Genomic DNA, 15,711 nt, shown 5'->3' with positions numbered 1-15,711 from the left:
ATGGTTCAGCCTATGGTGGACACTTTGGACCAGAGAGAACAGCTGCTAAAATATTGCAGAGTGGATTTTATTGGCCAACCATCTTCAAGGATGCCAGAGAATTTGTTCACCAATGTGATGAATGCCAAATAGCTGGAGGATTGACAAGAATGAATGAGATGCCTAAAAATTTCATTCTTGAAGTGGAGCTATTTGATCTTTGGGGCATTGATTTCATGGGGCCTTTTCCTCCTTCCTACTCTTTCAAATACATTTTGGTAGCAGTAGAGTATGTCTCAAAATGGGTGGAAGCAATAGCCACAACCACATGTGATGCACAAATTGTACTTCAATTTCTGGAGAAGCACATTTTTACTAGATATGGAGTGCCTAAGGGACTTGTCAGTGATGGTGGTGGTCATTTTTGTAACAAGCAGATGGAGAAACTCCTTCACAAATATGGAGTGATTCATAAAGTAGCAACACCATACCACCCTCAGACTAATGGCCAGGCTGAGCTTGCAAATAGAGAGTTGAAGAGGATTTTAGAGAAGACTGTGGGAGCCACCAGAAAATATTGGGCCAGAAAGCTAGAAGATGCACTCTGGGCATACAAGACAGCATTCAAAACTCCTATTGGAAAGTCCCATTTTCAGCTGCTATATGGCAAATCTTGTCACCTCCCTGTGGAGCTTGAGCACAAAGCCTTCTGGGCCACTAAACTCCTCAATCTTGATTCTCAGGTAGTAGGGGAGAAGAGACTACTGCAACTAAATGAGTTGGATGAGTTTAGACTAGAAGCTTATGAAAATGCTAAGATATACAAGGAAAAGGCTAAGAGGTGGCATGACAAGAAGATCTCAAAAAAGGAGTTTAAACCAGGACAGCAAGTACTCCTATATAACTCCAGGCTCAAAGTTTTCCCTGGCAAGCTCAAATCCAAATGGACTGGTCCTTACTTGGTGACAAAGGTTCTCCCTTATGGAAGCCTTGAATTGTTAGACGAAGCAACAAAAAGCCATTTCACAGCAAATGGGCACAGGGCAAAGCCTTACCTGAGAGGACAATGGGACAAAGAGAAAGAGGTCCAGAACCTGAGCTGAACAAGAATGAAGAATGTCAAGCTAATGACAATAAAGAAGCACTTGTTGGGAGGCAACCCAACCTGAGGTAGTTTTCGTTTCATAGCTATTTCAATAGAAAGGTTGAGTAGTTTTGTATGTATTGCAAGGAGCTAAGTTTGGTGTTGCGCACCAAAATAATTTAAGGGAGAATGAAGGATGCTAAGTTTGGTGTTCCACCAAAATCTCATTCGAAAACACATTTTCACCTTCTGCATAAAGGGTTGCTAGCTCTAAGCAATCAGAGAAACTACTTAACCATTGTCTTTTTTTTTAGTTCTTAGTCATACTGCCTTTAGAAAAGACAGAAGGGTTTTACATATGGTTAACTTGATACATAAGAAACATTGGCAAGGGACTAAGTTTGGTATTTACACACCAAAGTAAGTTCAAAATGCCCACAAATAAGTCATGTTAGCTAACCATTTTCTTAAGGGCTTGAGAAACAAGCAACTTTTGAGGATTATGCAGGAAAACATTCAACCTGTGGAAGGAGTCTGCATCGTTGTCCAAAGGAAGTACCATAAAGAGAAATAATGATGACAGAAGGAAAAGCTAAGAGACATTCCCAACAGGTTGTATTGACACTTAATCTTTGTTGCTTTGAAGTATTTTAATTTGGAAATTCCTATATGTCTTGTTGAAGTGTTCAATTAAGTGCAAGTGGAGATGTTTGCTAAGAATGCTAGCCTGCATATTGTGCTTGTCATCCATCACTAGCTTGAATTTTGTTTTGTTTTCTTTCTGCATAAATAAAAGAAAAGTGTTTGAAATAGAAAGTAAATGCCCAATGTTGTAGAAACTAGAATGAGAATTCAGTGGTGGTAGTTGTTTGATTTAATGGTTAGCTCAAATAACAAAAGCTGCATAATAACATGTTCTTTGAAGTGTGAATTAGTTTGCTGCTATAAAGTCTGTTATTAATGAAATTCCCTTGAGAATGAAGCAAAAATAAGAAAGAAAAGAAAAAGAAAAGCCAAGAAATTGGCAAAGAAACAAACAATGAGGCTAGACACCAATAGCTTGGACCCTAGGATATATGCATGTGGTGTTTTTGTACTGGGATATGCTTGGACAAGTAGGTTCTGAGGAGTATTTTGAAACTTGGCCACTTAGATCAACTGATCTGGGATTGCCAACTGAAAGTCCACCATCAAGAGCAACCTAGTTACAAAGTATTTAGTAATCCAAAGAGATGCTGGGCATCAATGTTTCTAGGAAGAAATTGTGAGCCATGTGTCTTTGGTGAAGAAATGTTGAGCAAAATTTAGCCAAAAGGCTACTGCAACATTTGCCACCAAACCTCCATTAAGAAATAAGCTTTCTAAAGCAAAAGAAAGAAAGAAAAAGCTAGCAAGGGATCAAGCAAAAGCAAGGCATTATAGCAGCAACTCTAGTGAACCTTTAAGGAAACATTTCTTATCTGTCAGCAAGTAATAAATGAGCTACCATTGTCTGCATAAAACCCCATGAACCAAGTTCAATTATCTGCTGAATAAGGACATGCATACTTCTCTGTTTCATTTCATTTTTTCTTATGTTTAGAGCTTGCTTGGGGACAAGCAAGGTTTAAGTTTGGTGTTGTGATGACAAGTCATCTTATGCTAGCTTTTCAAGCATTTTTCACTTGTTTCATTAGGTTTTATGCACTTTCTTGCATTGTAAGTAAGTAATTTGGAGTGGATTTGCATGGTTTTGTTGAATCAATCAACCATCCTTTATTTGACACTAAATCATAAGGTTTAAGCTAGAATTAGTTAGTTTTTGAATGATTTATAAACCTTGTGAATTTGGTGAGGCTTTGATTGGTTGTTTTGATTACTTGTAGGTGAAGAAATGGTGGAAAAAGGAATTTTTGGTACACTTTTGAAGTTAAAGCATGCTTTAGACCTTAGGCCATGCTTTGGAAAGCGTGACCTAAGAAAACAAAAGCGTGGCACATCAAGCAAGGCCAAGGGAGCAAAGCATAGCGCTAAGTTGGTGCACTTAACTGAGCGCCCAAGGAAGCAAGCAAAATGAGGAACGCTCAGTTAACTTATTTCACTTTATCGTGCATCAACCAAAAGAAAAACTAGGTGCAACATCAAGGAGTGAAGCCACTGAGTTTCAAACCAAGCACATGAGGCATAAGAGGAAGCGCTACTCCACAAAAGAAATTGGCAAAAGGAGCTAGCTAAGGTTCAAACCCATGCTGGCAAGGAAGGAGCGCTACAACTCTTCACAAAGTAAATGGGCGAAATGGCTTCACTAGGATTTGAATTGGGGAGCTTCCACTAAAAGAAAAGGGGCGCTGCGTGAAATGATTTAACTGAGCGCAAGTGTGTTTCACCAAGGAAATTGGCCACAAAAGAAGCCACCATGGTTCGAAGGGGGAGTCCACCCTTGTAGCACTAAGTTAAAACAATTAACTGAGCTCTAGGAAGGAAAAGCTTGGTTCGAGCCTGGGAGAAGCAAAGGGCGCTACGTTCCCTTTCTCAATTGAGCGTTATTGCACACAAGGAGGCAAGGGTCAAAGCCTTGACACAAGCATGTGTAGCGCTCAGTTACCTTACTTAACTGAGCGCTTCCCTGGAGCCATGCACGAGACGAACCTGGGCCAAGGATTGAGCGCTCCGTTAGTGAAGCTAACCGAGCAGTTCCCTGGAGGTGCACCATGGCTCCAATTTTAATCCAAAAATCAATTAAATTCAATTATTCACCAAATGAAAAGCCCACTTCAAATTCTGAAGATCAAAATTAGAAAGTGTATAAATAGGACTTAGTTTGAGTAAGAGAAAACCCTTACTTTCACTTTTGAACTTTCTTTTATTTTGAGTTTTATTTTAGCTTTGAATTGGGGAATTGGGATTGAGAGCTGGGTTCTCTTCCTCTTGTTCTTACTTCTGCATTTCTTATTTTTCTTACTTTCTGTTTATGAATTTTGGATTGAGATTGAAGGAATTCTGTTTCAATCTTTGGTCTGCAATTCATCTTGTTTACTTCTGCATAATTCTAAGGATTGAGAATTTGATTTAGCTTTCTGTCTTCATTTTCATTTCTTCTGCAACTCTTGCTATCTGTTCTTAGAATTTGAATTGAGATTGAAGAGCTTCACTGATTCTAAGTTTGAGAATCATCTTTTACCACTCTTCTCAATTGTTCTAAGAATTGGATCTATGTTTTCTTTACTGCTTTCATCTTCTTTTCTTTTGCAAATTGTTCTCTGTTGGATCAAGGAAAGAACTGAGATCAAGACCTGCTTTCTAGTCTCATTGAGCCCCTGAGATTTTGAATTTCTTTCTTAGCTTTTACAATTGAGCTGAATTTACTTTTTGTCTTGTTCTTCAAGCAATTTTTCATTTCTATTTAGATCTACTACACTTCATCTTCTTTACTTTCTATTGTTAAATTCTGCATCCCAACACCCTACATCCCTTTACTATTCAAGCAGTTTACATTTCTTGCACTCTAAGCTTCAGCTATTTACATTTCTTACAATTTAAGTTTCAGGCATTTACATTATTTGTACTTTAAGTTTTAAGCAATTTAATCTTCTGCACTTTAGTTTTCTGTCAATTCTCCCTCTCCCTTTTAGTTTCATGCAATTTAGCTTCTGTTGGTTACAAATCACTCAAATCATCAACTGTTCGCTTAACTAAACTAACCACCTAACTAAAATTGCTCATTCCATCAATCCATGTGGGATCGACCTCACTTTTGTGAGTAATTACTACTTGATGCGACCCGATACACTTGCCGGTGAGTTTAGGTGTTGGAATCCGTTTTCAACCCATCAAATTTTTGGCGCCAAAACTCCTAATCTTTATTTGCATAACCCTTCTTTAATTCAGAGATCCCTAACGTTGTCCATACTCCATCCAATACAACCTCTCTGCAGCCACCCCCTCGCCACCCTTCTCACCGCATCGTCACATTTCACCGTGCCATCACCCTTACCGCGTCGTAATTTCTATTTGCCGCGTTTCCCACCTCGTCTACTGCTTTGTCCTTTGACTCGTCGTTGCGTCTCCCCATTGCGTCATTTCGAAAGAAGTCACCATCGTGTCATTTAGATTTTTTTGTATAAAATCTTGCAGTTTTTGTATAAGATAGATACTTGCAGCTCTATTCATATGGAAATTAATAATTAGTTAGAACTATTATATAGATGGGAAATGGGATCCCCGTGGAGAATGGAGATGGAGAGCAATATTCCTCCACGGCAGGGAATGAGGACAGGGATGGGAAGCAAATCTGAGGGTCGGGATGAGGAGTAGGGAGGCATTCCCCGCCCCCGCCCTGCCCCATTAACATCCCTAGGTTGTACAACCTTCAAAACCTTGAGCGGGCACATGTGCACCCGTTGCAAACTTTACCCAACTGATTCAATCTCACTATTCATTTTGCTTCCATGTATACAAACTTATGAATATTATACTTTCGTTGATCAATTTCATTTTTCCGGTGGAGTTCTTGATCAATTTTAAAAGAGGTTATTGAAATGGAAGGAATGCCTTATAATTACAATAATCCAATCAAAAGTAGATATCTTCAAGAATTATTAGCAAAAAAATTCAAATCTCTATTCATTTTGCTTTAATGAATACAATTATCCCCCATTCTTTTTCAATGGACAGGGTTATGGCACAAAAATTAGGACGTTGAACTCAATACAGAAACCGTTTACAGGCCGAGTAACTAACTAATAAACACTTGAGAAAGGAGTCAAAAATTACATCCCTTAAGAGGGATTTTGTTCCAATTTATTGGAAACTTATTATCACACGTTTTACAACATGAAAAGCGTGCAACAGCAACCGGCTCTGGAATTTTACATTAACAATGACTTCACTGCTTGATGAGATTCCTTATCACGTATGGAAGAATGCCTCCATTGTCGAAGTAAGCTAGTTCCACCTGAAAATAAGACAAATGAAATGCACTAAGCAAAGGAAGAAGGTACTGAAGCAAGTATGAAGCATATTAGTGGCTCATCCTCACCAAGACCTTTCAAATTATCTCTAATATTTTCGCCTATGAAAATTTTGCTTAAGATCTCCCTTTATCCCCAACTATGACATCCCCGACACGTCTTTACTATTTATCTTTAGCATAGGCACTACCACAATTTTCTCTCAAGCATTTTTTCCTCCTAATCTTATCTTTATCTATCATGCCCACTCTTTCATAGCAACATCCTGAACGTTTGCAATATTTAGCTTTATTTTTTTCCTTTTTAAACTATCCAGGCGCTATCTGAGAACATATACTCTCATACATCTTCCGTCTTATAGCTTATAAAGTAAAATTTGCAACTACTAAAAATATCCATAAATCAAAGAAAGGCATCAATTACCTCGGTGTCAAAGCGTACTGTGCAGGTGAATGATTTTCCATTATCGGTTGTAACAGTGACATCTTGGCCAGGCCTAATCTCGCTAATTTTACTTGGAAGGTCAATTGTATACCGTTCATGACCAGTCAATCCCAAAGTTTCCGCATCCTGACCGGATTTGAAGCAAAGAGGAATAATACCCATCCCTACCAAATTGCTGCGATGAATTCTCTCAAAACTTTTAGCTATCACAGCTTTGACACCCTATCAAAATGCAAGTGTCATCAGGAAATACTGAATTCTAAATGTTAAGAATCCATGTACAAAATACAGTTCAGTAAGAAGCCAGAAGATGTAAACTTATTACAAGGAGCTCACCAATAGCATTGGACCCTTGGCTGCCCAATCCCTAGAACTTCCACTACCATATTCAGCTCCAGCCAGCACAATGGTGTCTTGCCCGGCATTTCTGTATCTCTGACATAAAAGAATAAATCCAGAGATTAGAAACCTAACAGGCCTAATCAATATTTGCTTATTTATTGCTGAAAGACACAAGTCATACTGGACTAGACCATAACTCACCATTGCCGCATCAAACACATATAGCTTTTCCCCGGTAGGAATGTGAACTGTCTTGGGGCCAACTTCCCCATTCAAGAGCTTGTTAACAAGACGAATGTTGGCAAAAGTTCCCCTTGCCATTATCTCATCATTCCCTCGGCGACTTCCATAAGAGTTGAAGTCCTTGCGGTCCACCCCACGCTCCATAAGGTATTTAGCAGCAGGACTTTCCTTGTGAATGCTTCCAGCTGGAGAAATGTGATCAGTGGTTATACTGTCCCCAAAATTCAGCAAGCAATAGGCCTCTTTGACACCATGAGCTCCCGGAGATTCCATGGTCATGTTCTTGAAGTATGGAGGTTCATGAATATATGTTGAGCTGGGGTCCCATGAGTAAAGTTTGTCGGTAGAAACTTGTAGTTGATTCCACATAGGATTGCCCTTGGTAATGGACTCATATGTACTTCGGAACATGTCAGGCAACACACTAGATTGCACGGCCTAGGAATAAAGTCCTCCAAAGTTAATTTTGCCACACACAAGGACTATGGTTCAGACAACATGCAAATTAGACATAATTTACCTGAGCAATTTCTTCAGTAGATGGCCAGATATCCCTCAAGTACACATCCTTGCCGTCCTTGCCTTTTCCAATTGGCTCTTTCTCAAAGTCAATGTCTACCTGGAAATTTGATTGAAAGGTATTTGATTAAGGTCTAGAAACATGCCAGATCATCATGATGTTTAAAATAAAACCTCAATGATCGTTTACCAAAAACAAATAAAATGAAAATCCTACCAATGAAGGAATAATCTAAATGAAACTTATATTAAATAGGAAGTAGCATCCACAATAATTTAGTTTGTTACATGGCATTCTCTGCAGAACAATCAAAACTTGTCCCACTAAATTAGGTTAGCTACATAGATCAGGTGACCCAATAGTATCTGCCTATGACATCTTATACAAAAGTAAGTTCCAAAGCCTGAAGCCAGCCCATAATCAAATACTTTTTTAATTACACCAAAACATGGCAAAAAAGTGTATGTTTCATATGCACAATCACATAGTTAATGTTGCATATACGAATCTATAACCACACTGTTGATTATAAGTATCCAGAACATTGGGATTAAAGCAATCTTCTGTAGGACAGAATCAAGAAGAAAAGAAACGAATTTCGCAATGCATTTGTACTCAAATTCAAATACATTAAACATAGTATAACACTGCTGAATTATATTTCTTGCAACCATTTAGACTATGAACCTATAAGCAAATAGATATTGCTTGTGATTAGCCTCTGAGTTTTAACATTTGTAAGTTATATTTCCTTCGGAAGATTTAGTAGGTGCTAATGATATAAATATCAAGATACAACTCAAATATGAAAATGAAAAAACAATATAAAAGAAGAATGAACAAATGTTTATACATATTCAAAATATGATATTAACATACATACCGTGCCAGCAAGAGCATAAGCAACAACCAAAGGAGGTGAGGCAAGGTAGTTAGCCCTAGTCAAGGGATGCACACGGCCCTCAAAATTACGGTTCCCAGACAACACAGCTGCTGCTACAATGTCTACATCAGACAACAAAAAGTATGTAACATAAATATAAAGCAGAATATGGATAGCGATGATATCTAAATTATAAACAAGGACAAGCAATGCAAGAAAAGTGAGAATTGCATAAAAATAAGCTTTGGCAAAGAAATAATATTTGATTAAGAAATATTAACCATTTTCTGAGATGGCAGATGCAACAGATTCATCCAGGTCCCCTGAATTGCCAATACATGTAGTACAGCCAAATCCAACTATATGAAAACCTTGTTCGTTTAGAGGTTTCTGCAGTCCACTGCCAGAGAAGTAGAAACAAATACAAATACAAATTCAAAATGCATATTTGTAAAGTGTGCAGAGTAGAAGTTATTACATTATAATATGCATCACTTAGTGTTCTAAATAGAAGCAAAAAATACCTCTGGAGAAGGTATTTTGTAACAACTCCTGAGCCTGGAGCAAGACTAGTTTTAACCCAAGGCTTGACCTGGCAAATGGAGAAAAACAGTTAGTAGTTAGTAACTATGAGGCAAATAAGAGAATGAAGAAAAGGATGCAAATGCTTCATGCTATGAAGAAAAGAAGTAGCATTTTTAACAGTTTTTAATATTCATATATTAGTGCCTAACTAACCTTCAGACCAAGCTCATGGGCCTTTTTCGCAACAAGACCAGCTCCTAGCATAACACTTGGGTTTGATGTATTAGTACAGCTTGTGATTGCAGCAATCACAACACTGCCATGCCTGAGCTCTGCTGGCTGCCCATGGAAATTAAACTTTGCAACTTTTCCTTGTGCTTCTTTCGGTATAGCAAATCCCTGTATTTAAATATAAAATTCAGAAAATGCAGCCAATTATATCAATATATTCTCGTCTGAGTTTCTCATAAAGCAGCATTCCGAAAATGCAGCAACTTATATTTTCTTCTGGGGTTCTCATAAAGCAACAGTCAATGAAACACAGATGACTTAGCTTCAACAAAACATGGATAACAAGCCAAGTGAGATCCCCTCCAGTTCACTTGCAAGTTGCAAGCACTCTGATGAATTAACTCTTAAGAAATCACACATATAAAACCAAAAAGATGTTTTCACATTGTTTCCACCATTGAGATCCAAAGGACAGTCTTTTACATAAATGGGAAAATGAGTGATAAAGTAAGAATGGCGAAGAATCTTGATTTTCTTAATGGCCAAAGAATGTAGTCGTCACTGATAGCTTAGTGATCATGCTGGTTAGAGTGGCGACCAACTGTTTGATAATTTTGATGAATAGGTGAAGGGAACAGAACACGGAAATTAGTCGATGAAGACTAATTATACCGCTATTGGAACATAGTAATTTTGGCTATGGAGAAAGCCGATGAAACGGGCAAAATACAGTAACTCAACTATAGGAATTGACCTTGAAATACTCCAAAGAGTTCTGTAAATTGAACTGAATCAGCAAATTGAAGTCTAAAATTTCAGACAACCAGAATTAAATATATTGTTAGGTTACCTCCAAACAATGATGAGGGCCAAGCCTATTGCCAATACAAAATGATTTGATTTGATAAACATTACAAATGGGAAGGGGGTGGGTGGGAGGAAATGGTTCAGGTTAAACCAATTTACTCAAAGTATACTTTTGTTAGTTTAGTATAGCAAACAACCAGTAAAACGGATGCTATACTGAACAAAAATAGCATTTTATCACAAAAACGTGTATGGAAAATAGAAGGTTTGCATAAAATTAACAAGTAAGAGATATTAACTATGAAACACAATTTCGGCATACAAGACCAATAAATGAGAAAATGTTTTAGAACACTGCAGTATTACCAACCTTAAACCCAACTTTGTTATCAAGACAAGACTTCCAGTCAGCTTTCATGTCTTTCAAAGGCACCCGATCATGAGGTCTGGGAAAAGTTGATTTATTAAAAAAATTATAACAAAGTTAACAGGCAACATGCAAAAATGCAGACGATATTACCTCTTTGGTCCGGAGATACATGGTTCAACATCTGAAAGGTTTAATTCAAGATACGAGGAATAAACTCTGTCTTGTTGTGGCTGCATTTATGGAAAATACATTAGCATTTTGTACCTTAATGATGCACTTCATTCTGTTCAAAATGAGGATTGCATAGGACATTCTATGAACAGTACCTCATTATAGTCAACGAACATGTTGTTTGCCCTGAGATAAGACTCTATCATGGCCACCTATATTCAGATAAAATCCAGGTCAAATACTTCTGGGAGCATTTGACAGCAGCTAACTAGTTAAATTAAATCTCTCTTCTTTTTTTTTTTTTTTTTGTTTTTGTGTGTGTGTGTTGGGGGGATAAAATTCTAGTTAATTAAACTACTCACAGTCTCATCACTTCGACCAGTTAACTTGAGATATTGTAGTGTAACATGATCCACAGGGAAGAAACCCATGGTAGCACCATATTCAGGAGACATATTAGCAATAGTGGCCCTATCTGCTAGTGATAATTCACCCATACCATCACCTAGAGAACAAAACCAGGAAAACTATTCATTAGAAGGGATAATTAAACATAAGTTCAACAAAAGCAGAAGAAATAACACTGTACAGAAGGCTGTAAGAAAACTTGATTACCATAAAATTCAACAAATTTTCCAACAACACCATGCTTTCTAAGCATTTGTGTCACAGTTAGAACCAAGTCAGTTGCTGTAACACCATTGCGCAGTTTTCCAGACAACTTGAAGCCAACAACACCAGGCAACACCATACTCATCGGCTGTTAGTATCACATAAGATGCATTAGAATAATCACACTGTAGCTAAACTACACTCCCCCTTATTTCAAGATAAAGCATATAAAGAAGTAATTCTAAAGAGCTCAATATGCGATAACATGCACTATGTCGTGATAAATTGATACTTCTGATGGAAACAGTCATTACTTTACACGTTAATAAATGAAGATCAGAAGACAATGTACCTGGCCAAGCATTGCTGCTTCAGCTTCAATACCTCCAACACCCCATCCAGCAACACCAAGCCCATCTATCATAGTTGTATGTGAATCAGTCCCAACCACACTGTCAGGATAGAGTATGCCTTCATTGTTGAAAACAACCCGTCCAAGATATTCAAGATTGACCTGGATTATAGCCACACATCACTAAGTTGACCCAGCCCAGCATTAAGAAGAAAAAGAAACATTTGATTTCTACAAAGTCATTTTACATGTTTGCTCCCAAACTTACCTGATGTACTATACCAGAACCAGGAGGAACAACGAGCATGTTACGGAATGCAGTTGACCCCCATTTTAGAAAAGCAAATCTCTCCTTGTTTCTCTGGAATTCAAGCTCCATATTGGCCTGCACTGCATTTTCTGACCTTGCAACATCAACTTGAACTGAATGATCAATGACTAGATCAACTGGAACCTGCCAACAATTATTCACAGATATCATTTTATAACAAACACAACATATAAGGAAATATGTCAAAGATGATGTCATTCAAACTCTTAAAAACCAATAACCATGTATGATGGAGTTAGCTCTCAGATTTTGTAATCGGTCGTTACCAAAAACTTCGAACAACAAATTTTACTACAATGGTTTTAAGTCAAAACTAGTTTAAAGGTAATCCCACATGACAATCAGATTTTACTTGAATTAATTATTCTTTCTCAACTTTGTTAAATAAATAAATAATAACCAAACAATTCTTATCATTAAAGCAATCTATCAGATAACTTCAATAACAAAGTAGTCAAACTGAGCAGTTCTGACCTATTCATAACTCCTCAAATCCTAAAATAGTAAGCCAGGCCTATATATTGTCAAAAGACCACTTATCTCAAAAGCTAAAACTGATAAAAAGAGGCATGTAAATAGTTATATATCTGACTCGCCCCCTCACACAAGACCCGCTTTCTTTTTGTTGGGGAGGGGAATAACAAGGATTGAATTCTTGACCTTTTGGTCATATAAGCTCTAATACTGTGTCATAAAACCATTTATCCCAAAAATTTAAGCTGATAGGTGGGGAATAAGAGGTCCCCTGTACAAAAGCAAAAACAAAAAACAAAAGATATATATATCAAGAGTAGCTTTCCAGGACTATATATTAATTGAATACCAATTTCAGAATTTTTTTAGCAAAGTACCTCATATAGAAGCCAAAAATGGTCTCACCAAGATATAAGACAAAATTATAGTAGTAAAGCTACATTTTAGTATAGTAATACATGAGATTCAATTCTTTTTTTTTTTTTTTTTTGCTCTTTTGTTGTGCCACAAAAAAAAGGATGATATATCAGAGAAGTAATCCTGAGCTACAAAAAGACTTAAAATTCCATATGTATAGTTAAAGTTACGTAATCACTTTGGTGAATATAATGAATAACTTCATAGAAAGCCAAAGCACATGTACAAGACACCATACCAGAGGATTAATCTTATTAGAATCACTGCCAAGCTTGTTCATTGCATCACGCATGCAAGCTAGGTCAACAACAGCCGGGACTCCAGTAAAATCCTAGGCAAAAAGTATAAAACAAATCACTTATTAGTTACCACTTATATAACCCATCCCCTACTATAACCATTTCACACAATCCACATTCCAAAAGTTAACAAGGTACCTGCAAGAGGACCCGCGCAGGCTTGAAAGGAATTTCAACTTGCTTTGGGGAAGTGTTTTCCCAGTCAATAATCTTCTCAACATCCTCTTTCTTGACTTGGAAATTGTCACAATTACGAATGGCAGATTCAAGGAGAATTCTGATAGAATACGGCAACTTGTCTGTGATCACAAATAATAGTGAACATCTTAGCAAGTGACTAAACCAGAAGACAAATGCACAATTCTGAAGAAGGGGTAACAGTAAGGAAATCACCGATCACCAATATCAAAACAATCTTTAAACCAAAATTCAGCTACAAACATGGCTTAAAACAAGAAAGAAATCAAAACAAGCAAAATTTACCAACTCTTGGATCATTGAGAGAAGGAAGGCTATAGAATTTTCCAAACTCGCCACCTCCAGGCTTGGGGAGACTTGTCAGGTTTCCCTTGAATGGATTTTCACTGGCTGAAACGTCCAATTAGAACAGAAAGAACTCAGCACCAGTTATCAGAAACTTTGAGACTACAGTTGTAATACACATTAATTATAAGGCAAAAATTCCTCGATCCATTCAAGCACAAATGAAATATTCAAATCCTCACTAAAAAAAATAAAAATAAAAAGAACGAGAAACAGAATATAAGAAATGGAAATGAAAATGCACAGTTTAGGACAAGTTTGGATTCTGAAATAGTTTTCAGTTTTCATAAAGATATCGCCTTATTCTTTATTTTATAAGTTTTCTAACTTATTGTTTTTAAAAAGTTGAAAAAATGGAAGGAAATGCGAGTGACAGAGTCTAAAGCGGCTTAGTGATAACTGAAGTTAAATGAAAACAAGAGCGAAAAAGCGAATCTGAGCACAAATTAAATGAAAGATAATAATACTTCAAATAAAAAAGGCAAGAATTCGAGAAAGCAAACAAACACTCCGAAATTGTGGGAGTGAGTACCCATGGAAGCCAAGCTGCGTTGGAAACGTTGGAGAAGAGGAGCGAGGGCTCTGGCGTGAGCGCGGAGGCTGATCGGAGAACTGAAGTCGAGGCGGTGGCTCCAGCGGGTGAAAGCACGCGCGGCGGAGGAGGTAAAAGCGCGTGAAGAAGACGCAGCGTTGGCGGTTACCGAAGGAGAGGTGCGAGAATGAGAATAAGCGAACGTTTTAGAAGAAGAAGAGAGTTTGGACCTTGTAGCCCTGAGAAGGGAAGAGGTGGATTTATACATAGTGACGGATCACGCATTCATAAGAAAAAAACAAAACGGGATGAGACAGACAGAGAGTGGGTGTGCTTTGATTGGTTGGGATAAGAGGCGATGGCGCAGTGGCGTGTTATGCAATTGGAGAGAAATGGAGAGAAGAAGAGAACGAAATGGAGAGAAGAGAGAGTGATGAAATAATTGAATGAGTGATGGGGCGTGTGGAGAGCAGAAGAAAGAAAGTAGTAACTAAAAACTAGGGCTGCGTGCCTTGTTTTTTGTTCACTTGCTGGCTAGCTAAATGGGATGCCCTATTATTGATGCTGACCATTGCCATTATCGTTTCCTTTTTTCAGATGTGAGATGTCACACTCTTTTTTTTATTGAAAATGTTTAGGTGATTGGAATTAAAAATTAATATTTAATTTAAAAATATAAAAATTAAATAAATTTTAAATATTTAAAATTTATTATAAAAAATAAATGTTATAAAATTTAACAGCATTCTATGAATGTTCATTAAAGAATTAAAATAAAACGATTTTTAATTTTTAGATTTAGTCATGTGTCTTAGGATACATAATAAATTTATTATTAATAAAAAAATTTAAAAATATTTTTATTTAATAATAATAAAACAAATACATTAAAAAATAGAAAAAAATTTATATTTTCAATAAAAATTTTTTACTAATAACAAATTTATCATGTATACATATTAGTTAATCCCTTAATTTTTATGCTCAAATCTTTTTAAAAAAAATTTCTCACTATACTTTTGTTACATAGGTTGAAATAATTTTTGTTGTTGGTTACTAATTGATCTAAATTATTCTCTGCACTAATTAATCTAAATATTCTTTTTTTAGAAGACAATACTTCAATGTTGACTAAATCATTATTTCTAATAGAAAATTGAATATTAATAATTCTAGCCATAAAAGATAAGACTAAATTGATATTTATGAAAAAAATTGTATTACTTTGGCAAAAGTATCCAAAATATTCGAGAAAATAATCAAACGAGTTACTCATTTTAATAGTTTAATGAATAATTTTATTAAATTAACTCGATCTTTACTAAATATTAGACTAGTTTATATTTTTTGTTATTACATTTATCAGCATTTAAATTTTTTATAATTATAATTTTCTTTTAAATTTTCTTAAATAAAGTATCAAAGTAAATAAGTATAGTACCATAGACACATTTTTCAATAAATTTGTCATATTATTAATTTATTATTATTATTATTAGAAAAAATATAGGTAGATAATGAAAATATTAAATAATGTGAACAATAAATATATTCGAAGTTTATTTCACTAAATATGTTGATGGTTATTCTAATATTAAAATTT

At 36.2% G+C, this 15,711-nt stretch overlaps 1 protein-coding gene across 1 annotated transcript; it reads right to left on the bottom strand.

Moving 5' to 3' along the window:
- Nucleotides 1–5,640: 5,640 nt before the first annotated feature.
- On the bottom strand, nt 5,641–14,623 carry LOC107629965 (aconitate hydratase, cytoplasmic). The gene is made up of 20 exons (XM_016332940.3): nt 14,109–14,623; nt 13,517–13,621; nt 13,172–13,332; nt 12,973–13,065; nt 11,781–11,966; nt 11,513–11,674; nt 11,164–11,308; nt 10,911–11,053; nt 10,704–10,760; nt 10,528–10,607; nt 10,378–10,453; nt 9,183–9,368; nt 8,969–9,036; nt 8,726–8,844; nt 8,445–8,566; nt 7,562–7,660; nt 7,000–7,479; nt 6,793–6,891; nt 6,436–6,678; nt 5,641–5,996 (listed from the first exon to the last, which is right to left on the bottom strand). The coding sequence occupies exons 1-20, from the start codon at nt 14,374–14,376 to the stop codon at nt 5,928–5,930; spliced, it is 2,961 nt and encodes a 986-aa protein (XP_016188426.1). The 5' UTR covers nt 14,377–14,623; the 3' UTR covers nt 5,641–5,927.
- Between the last annotated feature and the right edge of the window lie 1,088 nt (nt 14,624–15,711).

This window comes from Arachis ipaensis, chromosome B3 (genome assembly GCF_059453495.1).
Source record: "Arachis ipaensis isolate K30076 ecotype BB chromosome B3, ASM5945349v1, whole genome shotgun sequence".
Taxonomy (NCBI): domain Eukaryota; kingdom Viridiplantae; phylum Streptophyta; class Magnoliopsida; order Fabales; family Fabaceae; genus Arachis; species Arachis ipaensis.
The sequence above is the reverse complement of the archived record's forward strand: the minus strand, read 5'-3'. Positions and strand labels throughout refer to the sequence as shown.

Excerpts from the sequence above, each read along its gene's own strand:
- LOC107629965 (XM_016332940.3), bottom strand. The coding sequence starts at position 14,376 with ATGTATAAATCCACCTCTTCCCTTCTCAGGGCTACAAGGTCCAAACTC. Across the intron at positions 11,054-11,163 it reads AAAATTTGTTGAATTTTATG|GTGATGGTATGGGTGAATTA; the intron begins GTAATCAAGTTT and ends TTTGTTCTCTAG. Across the intron at positions 9,037-9,182 it reads CCCATGAGCTTGGTCTGAAG|GTCAAGCCTTGGGTTAAAAC; the intron begins GTTAGTTAGGCA and ends TCCATTTGCCAG.